Source organism: Balaenoptera acutorostrata, chromosome X (assembly GCF_949987535.1).
Source record: "Balaenoptera acutorostrata chromosome X, mBalAcu1.1, whole genome shotgun sequence".
Classification (NCBI taxonomy): Eukaryota; Metazoa; Chordata; class Mammalia; order Artiodactyla; family Balaenopteridae; genus Balaenoptera; species Balaenoptera acutorostrata.
Window position 1 is genome coordinate 43,558,749 of NC_080085.1, and position 11,064 is coordinate 43,569,812.

Below are 11,064 nucleotides of genomic sequence, written 5' to 3' on the forward strand. Positions count from 1 at the left end.
GCATAGGAAAGACCTGCTTAACGGTGCACAATTTAAAAGACGCTGACATTGGCAACACAGCCTCCAGAAGGAACAAAACAAAAAATGACAACATTCTTCATAGGAGGGGGTGAGGGGTGACTATAAAGGGATAGCGCCAGGGCGGTTTTGGGGCATGATGGAACTGTTCTGTATCCTAGAACTGAAAATCAAACGAAGAAAAAGTCAATTTTATTGAATAATAGTTTTAAAAATAAAATGAAAAAAAAAAGTGAAGGCTCTAGAGACAGGACTGCCTGGATTCAAATTCTGGGACCCTACTTACTAGCTGTGTGACCCTGAACAAGTTACCACCCCGCTGGGCTTCAGTTCCCTCATCCATTAAATAGGGACAATCACTCCTAATTTAATAAATTAGGAGTTTGGGATTAACAGATCCACACCACTATATATAAAGTAGATAAACAACAGATTTACTGTACAGCACGGGGAACTATATTCAATATCTTGTAATAACCTATAACAGAAAAGGATCTGTGGGAATTCCCTGGTGGTTCAGTGGTTAGGACTCCACTCTTTCACTGCACAGGGCCTGGGTTCAATCCCTGGTCAGGGAAAAAAGGATCTGATATCTATCTATCTATCTATATATATCTATATAGATATATATATCTATATATCTATATAGATATATATCTATATATCTATATATATCTGAATCACTTTGCTGTACACCTGAAACTAACACAATATTGTAAATCAACTATACTTCATTTTAAAAATTTAAAAAAATAAGGACAATCACGGTTCTTGCCTCCTAGAGAGATTGTGGTGGTAAAGGTTCAATGTGGTAATACATATAATGTGTTTAGAACAGTGCCTGACACAGAGTATATGTTCAATAAATGACATGACAGATCATCATAAGGGCTTGGGGCACAGGAGACAGGTGAGAGGACTGAAGAAATCACCAGGTGAATCACTGCTGGGTGTATTTCAGTATTTGTAACCCTGGGAAGAATAGCTGCTGTGACCTTTTACTTTTAAGCCACCCAATCTGCCCAGCCACCACACTTCTTCACTTCCCTCCTGACCTCCTTCCAGTTTTCACACAGTTCCTGAGTCTCTGTTTTTGGCCCTAGGCCTGCCCTTCAGTTCATTGACTGGTTATGATCTCTCTAAACTAAAGTATTCTCTAAGTTGTTCTCTACCTTGGCTGTAGATCAGAATCTCTCAGACATTCTTCAGAACTATTGGCCTGGACTAGAAAAATGTCAGTGTCATAAAAGACCAGCAAAAAGGCCGGGGAACTGTTCTAGATGACAGGAGACTAAAGGATAACTCCATGCAATAAGTGGCTTTTGGATGGGATGGAGGGGAATGTCTACAGAAGTCATTATTGGGATATGTAAGGAAAATGAGTATGAATTATATGTGGAAGAATGTCCTTGATCCTAGGAGATACACACTGAGGTACTTGAATATCCTGATGTCTGCAGCTAACTTTCAAATGGTTCAGCAAAATAATAATTATTATGTTATAGAATAATAATTATACTTTCACCATTTTTTAAAAATACATAAACATATATCCCCACATGTTTCACCATTTTAGTCAGTTGTGTGCTAGATAGATAGATAAAGCAAGATTGCAAAATATTAATAGTTGGTGAAACTGGATAAAGGGTATATGGGTACTCATTGTGCTAATCTTATAACTTTCTGTAGGTTTTAATTATTTTCAAAATAAAAAGGAGTGACAGACCGTCTCTTGAAGATTTTTCAAAATACACATGCCTGTGTTGCTCCCTCAAACTAACGAACGAAGACCTTCCCTGGGCAGGACCTAGGGATCTGCATTTTAAAAGTTCTGGGCCACCCCCCTCCCCAGTAAAGAAGCACCACTGTGGAACTTCGTCTCAGACCCAGCTCTACCTCCTCTGGTTCTTGGTTTCCTTCAGGACCCAAACCTCGGCACTAGTTCTCTTTGGCAATGTTGCAGCTAGGCCTTCCTTTGTAAAGCAGGTGCAGCTAGGGAGTGGGAGTGGTGAGAATGAGGGTGAATCTGGGGGTACTCCAACATTTATCAGATGGGCAGAGAAAGAGGATTCCATGAGGGACTGAGAAGGAAGGGCCAGGGAAGTAGGATGGAAACCCCAAGAGTATACTCAAAGGCAGATAAAGACATATGACAAATCATTCTAGGTGTGCCTGGTCTAGAAGCTGCATCACGATGAGAAGTAAGTTGCTATATCAGTTCAGAAGTGGGCCCTTCGTTGCCAGAGGAGATTTCCCTGGCAAGCCCCCTCTTCCCTCCAGCAGACAGTCTGTGCCACAGGGCTGGCTGACAGGCACCTGAAATCTCAGACAGGAGAAACCTCTTTTTCAAAAGCAAGGTTTCTGGGAGACAGATGCTATCAAACCCCAAGAGGAAGGTTAGCAGGTCAGGCTGTTTGACTTTGCTTCTGCCTCCTGCCGGGTTCTGGAAAAGGATTTATATTTCCTGGGAGGTGTTGTGTGAAACCCCTTCAGGGTCAGAAAAAATACACCCATTTGTCATTTGGGGGTTGGGGGGAGCATGGAATCTGGAGTCGACTGTTCTTAGCATCTGGTGAGTGAGAGTGTGAAATACAGGCGGTGAGACAAAGTGCAGCCATAGGGAAGGCAAGAGGAAACCTACCACTCTCCCCTTTACCAATTGGCTCCATCACAGCTGGGGTTTTCCTGACAGTCATCCTTTACCTCCCCCACCTGCCCTCCAAGAGATGTGCTGGCCCTGATGTGGATAAATCCTTTTACCTGTCAGTAAAGTCCAGTGAGGTTGGCATTTTAAAAATGAAAAATGAAAGGGAGGAAAAAACCAGAAATAAACAAAGGAAGTAAATAACAGTTGAGCAGCACTCCCTCCAATCTATCCGTCTCACAGCAGATCGAGTGAACATTCCAGAACGTAAATCTCACCCTGAACCTGCCGGGCTTCCAACCTTTCAAATGGTTTTTCATTGACCTTAGAAGTGAGTCCAAAATTTTAAACATGATATACAAGGCCCTTTGCAATCAGATGCCAGCTGACTTTTCTAGCTTTGTCGCCCATCACCTCCCCTTCACACACTCTGCATTCCAGCTACACATGTCTCCCCACTTCCTAAGCAAGCCACGCTTTATTCATCTCTGAACTTTTGCACACGTATGGCCACCCACCAGCCACTTAAATCAAGCACAGTAGTTAAGAGTACAGACTCCAGAATCAGGCTGCTTGGGCTTAATCCCAGTTGTGGGCAAATTTCTGACCTTTTTTGCTTTCATTTTTTTCAGTTGCAAAGTGGGGCTACCAAGAGGGGTGCTGTGAGGATCAGATGAGAGACATGGCACAGAATCAGCACACAATCCCCGTTAGCTGTTGCTCAACAAACATCGGTTGGCTGGCTGCCCAGTAGGTGGGAGGCCTTTCGCATCCATCCATCCATCCATCCATCCATCCAAATAAATAAATAAATAAACATGTATTTATTTATTTAACATCTTTATTGGAGTATAATTGCTTTACAATGGTGTGTTAGTTTCTGCTGTATAACAAAGTGAATCAGCTGTATGTATTCATATATCCCCATATGTATGCATATATCCCCCATATCTCCTCCCTCTTGCGCCTCCCTCCCACCCTCCCTATCCCACCCCTCTAGGTGGTCACAAAACACCTAGCTGATCTCCCTGTTCTATGAGGCTGCTTCCCACTAGCTATCTATTTTGCATTTGGTAGTGTATATATGTCCATGCCACTCTCTCACTTCGTCCCAGCTTACACTTCCCCCTCCCCATGTCCTTAAGTCCATTCTCTACATCTGCGTCTTTATTCCTGTCCTGCCCCTAGGTTCATCAGAACCATTTTTTTTTTTTAGATTCCATAGATACGTCGCATCCATTTATTACATGCTACTTCCAGTCTAGAGGAAAGGCAGACATGTAAACAGGACGTTATAATACAGCGTGATCAAAGTGAGGATGGAGCTGTGTGAGCCAGAAGGAGCAACTTGTGGGTTCCCTCCCTTCCACCCTTTCCTCAGCTGGATTCACCTCAGATGACACCTCAAATTCAGTTTTCAGCCAGGCCCTGAGGCTTGAGAAAGATAGGAGAAAGTAAAGAATTTCCAACCTAGGGCTGGCATTCAGACTTTAGGCACCAGTACAACCCTACTGGCTGTTAAAATATTGAAATAACTTTCATACTCATTGACAAAGGCCCTAAGTACCCCAAGAGTTCCATAATGCCTCCTTCCCCTCTGCCTCGTGCAGCCTGGCTCTGGGGAACACTGAATGGACACCATCAGGGACCACCCTTATTCCCCCCAGGGCACATGCCTGCCAGCTTGTCCGGAGGTTTTTTTTCACGCTGGTTCCCCTCCCCCCTAACCCCCAGGACCCACCCTCCATCAGTCGTGGCCCTGGGGAGTGTGAGCAAATGTGAATTACCAGTTTGTCCCCTGAGGATGCATTCTGAGCATCACCTCTACTTGAACTCGGGGATACTCCCTGTTCCATGAGTCCCAGGAGCTGTGTCTGCTTGTTTGTTGAGATGACTGCTGCTTTGGGGGTAGCTTTTGGCCTTCTTCTGGGCCCTGGCCTACGCCTGCAGTACCCTTTGGAAATCTCTGCTTTTCCACCAGCCTGGATTCCTTCCAGCCAACCATCCATCCCACTCCAGAGGTTCCTGTCGCCTCCTAGATGTGTCTACTCCATTCTGCACTACACCAGGACTTATCCTGACAAGTGACTTTATGGACAAGGCCCCGGTATTCTATGAAGCAGTACAGAGTGGGAGCTTTGGAGCCAGGATTATCTGGGTTTGAATACCAACTCTACCACTTCTAACTGTGCAAGTTCCTCAGCTTCTCTGGGCCTCAGTTGCTTCATCTGCAAAGTGGGACAATAGGAGTACCTACCTCATAGAGTTGTTGGGAGGATTAAAGGGCAAAATCGTGGAAAGCACTTAGATGAATGTCTGGCATATAGTAAAAGCTCAGTAAATGTTAGAGATTTATTATTATTATTTTGCATTGAAGCTTTAATGGGCACATTTAGGTATATTTTTAAACATTTTCACCTTGCTTGTTGCCTCTTTGCACAACACCTCCAGAGAGGTAGATATTGAAAGATATTGATTAGCATCCTGATTTTTGAGGTGAGGAAACATACTTGGCTACTATATCAAGTGATGAAGTGATATTAAGTGGCCATGGTTAAAGACAAATTTTCTGATTCCCCATTTAATGTTATTTGTCCCCGTCAGGGAACACTGAAATAGGTGGATAGTTATTCATTCAATAAATATTTATTGAATGGCTACCATGTACCAGGCACAGTGCTGGGCACTGAGGATACAGTAGTGAACAAGACAGGCAGGTCCCTGTGCTCCTGGAGTTACCATTCTAGAGGGAAGAGACGGTCAATAGGCAAGTAAATTATGATAAAGAAGATGTATCAGTTAGTGTGATGAAAATAGAGCAGGGTCATGTAATAAAGAGTAAGTGTGGCAGATAGGGTGATGAAGGAAGTTTTTTCTGAGAAGGAGACTTTTATGACAGGAAGGGGGGTGAGCTGAAAACCTTTTCCCCTTGGATACGTAGCCGGGATCTGGGAGGGAAGTTCTCATAAAGAAGGAGCTCCCAAGGGCCTGCTCTGGGCCACCACAAACAAGTGGAAGGGGCAGGAGGGAGGGCTGCAAGTTAAAGGTGGCCGAGAGCCTGAAGTCAGAAAGACTTGCTGAATTGGAGACTTTCTGGAAAGAGGCAGAGGAGCAAAGAAACTTGTGAACAGTGGAAGGGGATTTTTTTTTCCTACAGGTATTAAGTTTAAATACATTTAAAAGTAAACTTTATTGATCTAATTTAGATAGAATAATGTTAACTAATTTTAAGTATACAGTTTGATCACTCTTGAGAAATGTATACACCTATGTTAAATGTATACATATCCCCTATCAAGATACATAGTTCACATTTCCACAACTCTAAAATGTTCCCTTCATGACCCTTTGGAATCAATTCTGGTCAGCTATTTTGTAGAATGTCCCTCAATTTAGGTTTGTCTGGTAGTTTCTCATGATTAGACTGGGATTATGGGTTTTGGGCAAGAATGCCCTTCTGTTGACATTATATCAGGAGGTACATGATACCAATGTGTCTTTACTGATGGTGTTAACCTTGATCACATAATTAAGGTGTTACTGGTGGGCTCATCCATTGTAAAGTTACTCTTTCCCCTTGGTAAGTAATTACTATCTTGGGGGAGATACTTTGAGACTACCCCATAAAGATTTAAATTGGCTTTATATGAAACCTATATGTTGAATTAGAAAGTGTTTTATTTTACTTAGTTTTACTAGTTAGGAGCGTGGTCTATTTTTCTATTTACCTGTTTTTCTTTTTCTCATTCATGTATTATAGTTGTTTAATAAACACGGATTCTGAATTAATGGGAAGACAGTGTGATAGAATGGAAAAAGAATACTGTTTGGCATGAGGCAAACCTGGATTTGAATCCCAACTCTCCCACTTACTGCTGTATAACTTTTAAAAAAGGCCTTTAAACCTGACCCTCTAATTTCACAGCTGTAAAAAGCAGCTAATAACAAACCACCTCACAAGGTTTTTAAAAGAACTAAAGCACCTGGTAGTGTCTGGCACTCAGTAAGTTCTCTGTAAATGTCATTTCTTGCCTTCCTTAATACCTAGGTGTTTAATATTATTGTCACTGTGGTAATTAGACTCTCCTCTTTCTGGCTGGGTGGCTCTAGGATACAGAAATTCAATCAATTCTTCCAGATTTTTTTCATGTTCTGATACCACAGAGACCTTAGTGCAGTGGAACTGCTGGACTTTTTACATGTCTCTGAGTCAGTGAGGAGAAAGCAGCTGCAATTGTTTTATAGTTGATGGCAAATTCTTACAGCTCACAAGTAAATTCTATCCTATACCTTTGCAAAGCTCATTCACTACCTCTCATACTTGGGGATTTGATTTTCATGGATGTACAAATATATCATTTGCAAAGGTGGCATTTTTATTTTTACTACTCCTAGATTTCTACTTTTTACTTTTCTTCTTCCATTATTAGAACTGTTGTAAAGTAGAATTTTAACCGGGGCAACCTTGTGTGGTTCCTGTCTTCAACCAGAATTAATCTGAGCTTTCTTTGGAAAGATATACTCTTAAGTTAAGCAAGAGAGAGAACACTGCAATACCCCTCTCCTCACCCCTGATTGTTTTTTAAGGTTTAAGTGAAACTTTGCTTTCTCTGTCTTTTGTTTCCTTGCTCCAAATTTTATTTCCCCTTTCCTAACCTTGTTTGATTTGTTATTTGTTCCTTCCCGAAGTTCTCTAGGCAGGGATTTAATTCATTGTTGCTTTTTTGTACTGATGAAGGCTTTCAGGGCAATACATTCTCTAAGTACTGCCTTGGCAATCTCCCATAAAGTGGTCCTCCCATAAAATGTCTTACCAATTTTTCCTTTTACCTCATGCTCCATTATGTTTTGGCCTGGCACTATTACTAATCCTCTGTATCACAATATTTGACATTTTGATACTCTGCATTAATTTTGATTTCTTAAATGGTACATTAAAGCTATTGATTTGGGGAGTTTGGGATTAGCAGATGCAAACTATTATAGATATAGGATGAATAAACAACAAGGTCCTATTGTATAGCACAGGGAACTATATTCATTATCCTGTGATAAACCATAATGGAAAAGAATATGAAAAAGTATATATGTATAACAGAGTCACTGACGTACAGCAAAAATTAACACAACATCTAACACAATCAACTATACTTCAATTAAAAAAAAACTATTGATTTTGATTACCAAGTTTTTTCTGCTGCCCCCTTAAATTTTGCCCCTGAGGAAACTGTCTCTTTTGCCTCACCTCAGCCTAGGCCTGGCCCTGTGGTAACCTCCCAGATGAGTTTTGCTCACAACTTTCTTGTGAAATGGAGGCCTGATGTTCAGAAAGACTAAAATTGTCAGCGATATCAAACCAGTGACACTGCCTGCCAGGAGATAATCCTGTTTTCCTTCTCCTTCTGCTCCTGTCGTCCCTTTCCTACTGTATGTGGGGCTTTCAGCTCAGCAGAAGCCCTTGTCCATTCCTAGCTGCTGGCAGTGAGCATGGCCACATTGCTAATAGGATGCCTGGGATCACTTCCCCATTTAGAGGGGTGAAAGGTCAGGGTCTCACCCTCCAGGAATAAACCCCAAGGACTGTTGAGCTCCTCCAGACCCTTGTCAGGGCCCTGTCTGGCCCAAAGCATTCCTTTCTCTGCTGGAGTCTGTCAGTTAGCTCTGGCAAAAATCAAGTTTCCTCACCCTGATCTTACCTCATCCACACAAGTTTCCCTGAGAAATTATGGAAGAGAAACTCTTAGAATCCTCAAATGTCAGAGCTGGAAGGGCCCTTAGAGACCATTTTGCCCCAATGGCCCTCATTTAACAGAACATATAACTTCCTTTGCTCTATTTCCACGTTCCAAAGAATCCCCAAGGCCACCTCATAATAAAAATCAGGAGTAAGTCAAGAGCCGAGTTAATCAAGGAAGTAAACTACTATGGGACCCAGCTGTGCTCAGGGAGTCCTGAGTCATCAGAAATGCAGACCTGGTCCCGGGATTTGTTTATTAAGGATTTTCTTCAAGGACAAAGAGAAGGTTCTGTGGCGGCTTAACTCCAAAGCTTTTCATGCGGTCGGGGTGCGACTAGAAAAGGTGTGATTAGCTTTATCAGGGCTGGGGAGTTTTAAAATCCTGGCTTTGAAGGAGCCTACCTTTACTTCTATCTGACTGGTCCAGGCATTGTGGAGAAGTTGTCAAAGTTTGTCTCTATGCTTCTTACCTCCCCCAAAATGTGCCTTTCTGGGTCCCACACTCAGAGAATCTTGCTTTCAGTTTGGAAATATATCAAGGGCACTTGCAACTGTGTTAGGATGGGCTTTGAGAGGTGCAACTTCAATCCCATATCTAATTTGTAACGAGATTCTCCTTGCAAAGCATCATTACATCTATTCCTCTAGTTTAACCTCTAAACAGGGAGGGTAATTTTTGTCTACATTTTACAGATAAAGGAAAAGGCTCAGAGTCTACCTAGGTGACTCTAAGGCCATGCAACTAGTAAGAGGCCAAAGCTTTAACTTTTGAGTCGAGAAGGAAACCACATCCTGTGCTTGTTCTACTGAGCCACAAGCACCTCAAAGGTGCCAAGGTATGCCACAGCAAACTAGCTAACAGAGGACCACAGGGCTGAAACCACTGTCTTGATCTGATTTGTAATGAATTATAGCATTGTGATAGACTTCTGAAAAGCATATAACAAATCTAGGAATTCAGTGCTAGTCTCAAAGGAGACATTGGGATTCACATAAGGTGGCTGTGAAGAATTTACCATTCTGTAGCTCTGTTCTCTGCAAATTTTTCTCTCAGACTGCTGGAAAACAAGGAAATCTCATCAATTGAAGGAAATGACCTATAAGGAAGCTTTATTATGTGTGGGGGAGGATCAGATCCCATTGTAGTTTTGGATAGTGTTTAGCCATGTGCAGTGAACACTGGGAGTGTATGTGTGTCCGTGGGTAATATACTTTCTTCGGTTTGTTTTTCATCTAAGCTAGCCCATCTACAAACTCTTAAAAGTGACCAAGAAAGCTGCATCCTTGGGATTAGAAGGGGGATTATCAAGTTAACTGTGCAATTCTGGGAGAAACAGGGAGACCACAGGTGGCAAAACTCTAAATAGCTTGTGAACTGAGATTTGGATAAACCAGATGACTTAGGAACTTGGACATGGGTTATATCCCTGTGTCTTGGGTGCTTAGAAAATAACCCAGGGTGAGATCCGGACACAAGTCCAACACTGTATCACCAGTCCTTGAAATTGGACGCATTCCCCTTCCTTGCCTCGGATATATCTGACCAAGAAAACAATGACACAATTAAAAAGAAGGGTTTTTATTCACATTCTTGCCCAGTTTGTTGGACACTCTGTATTTGCGCAGTCCAACTGCTCTGATGTATTGGAAAATACAGTCGTGCAGCGTGCAGTTCACTGGCCTGATGGTAGAGGGTGCTCCAGCTGGGATAGAATGCTGCTGAGGGTGGGGGATAGAATGCTGCTGAGGGTGGGGAGTAAACGGAGAGGAGGAGAAGGAATTGTTGGCTCGCAGATTAGTGAGCAGCCAGTCTAGCAGTTGTTTTCTAGCCCGTTTCCCACGGCTTCATCCCGTGGTTGTTCCTTGGTGAACTTCATGACCTCTTGAGGAAGATCTCCTACACTGTACCCCTTCTCTGCTGCTTTAGCTGAAACTTCAGGAAGCTGTGGAGAGAGCAGAGATAGCTTGAGTCACGTGATGCTTTTGGAGCCAGGGCCCAGACGGAGAAAGTCAACTACACCCCACCCACCTTCCTGCCTATGATTCTAGGATTAAAGGCTGCCACAGGTCCAGGACTGGAGGCTGCTGACATGGCTTTCCTTTTTTCTGGACCCTCCTCTAATGGCATAGATTAAAATGCCAAAGGTCCTTTCTTTTTGAGCTTCAAAAAACAAACTCTGGAATCAGTTGTGTTCACTAATACTTCTCATCAGGTACTGGGATCCTTCAGTTAATCTGTACTGATTTCTAGGTCAAGGTTAGGGGTTGCCATTCCCCTGCCTCCCTAAAAAAAAGTACATGAGATTGGAAATAGGGAGGATAATTTGGTTTAGTATTTTATTTCTCTGGAATCCATCTAATGTAGGAAACACAGCCGTGGGGTGTGTGTGTGTGTGCATGTGTGCAAAACATAAGACTTAAAAATTGCTCCCTGATGTTTTACCAAATAGTTTGTTGAAAGGATCACTGATAAAATGAGCTAATCTCACTCTCCTCCTCTTGGAAGTACACAGGCCTTGAGGTGTCCAGAGCCCCACGTAATTAATGGTTCATCACTTTTGTGTCTTTATGAGGTGAGAGTAATTCATGAGTCACATGATAAAGAACAGACTCAAAAAAATGGACTGCTTCTTGGGCTCTAAGTACAATACCTCCTCCCTGCCCC

At 42.5% G+C, this 11,064-nt stretch overlaps 2 protein-coding genes across 2 annotated transcripts in view; one reads left to right on the forward strand and one right to left on the reverse strand.

The window, feature by feature from the left end:
- The window catches only part of CCNB3 (cyclin B3), a 113,328-nt gene that overhangs the window by 10,543 nt on the left and 91,721 nt on the right, over nt 1-11,064 (forward strand). The gene's annotated exons all lie outside the window — the stretch shown is intronic.
- The window catches only part of AKAP4 (A-kinase anchoring protein 4), a 7,204-nt gene continuing 6,350 nt past the window's right edge, over nt 10,211-11,064 (reverse strand). The window contains exon 5 of the mRNA XM_057537636.1: nt 10,211-10,342. Within this exon, the coding sequence (XP_057393619.1) occupies nt 10,211-10,342 (132 nt within the window). The remainder of the gene's footprint in view (nt 10,343-11,064) is intronic.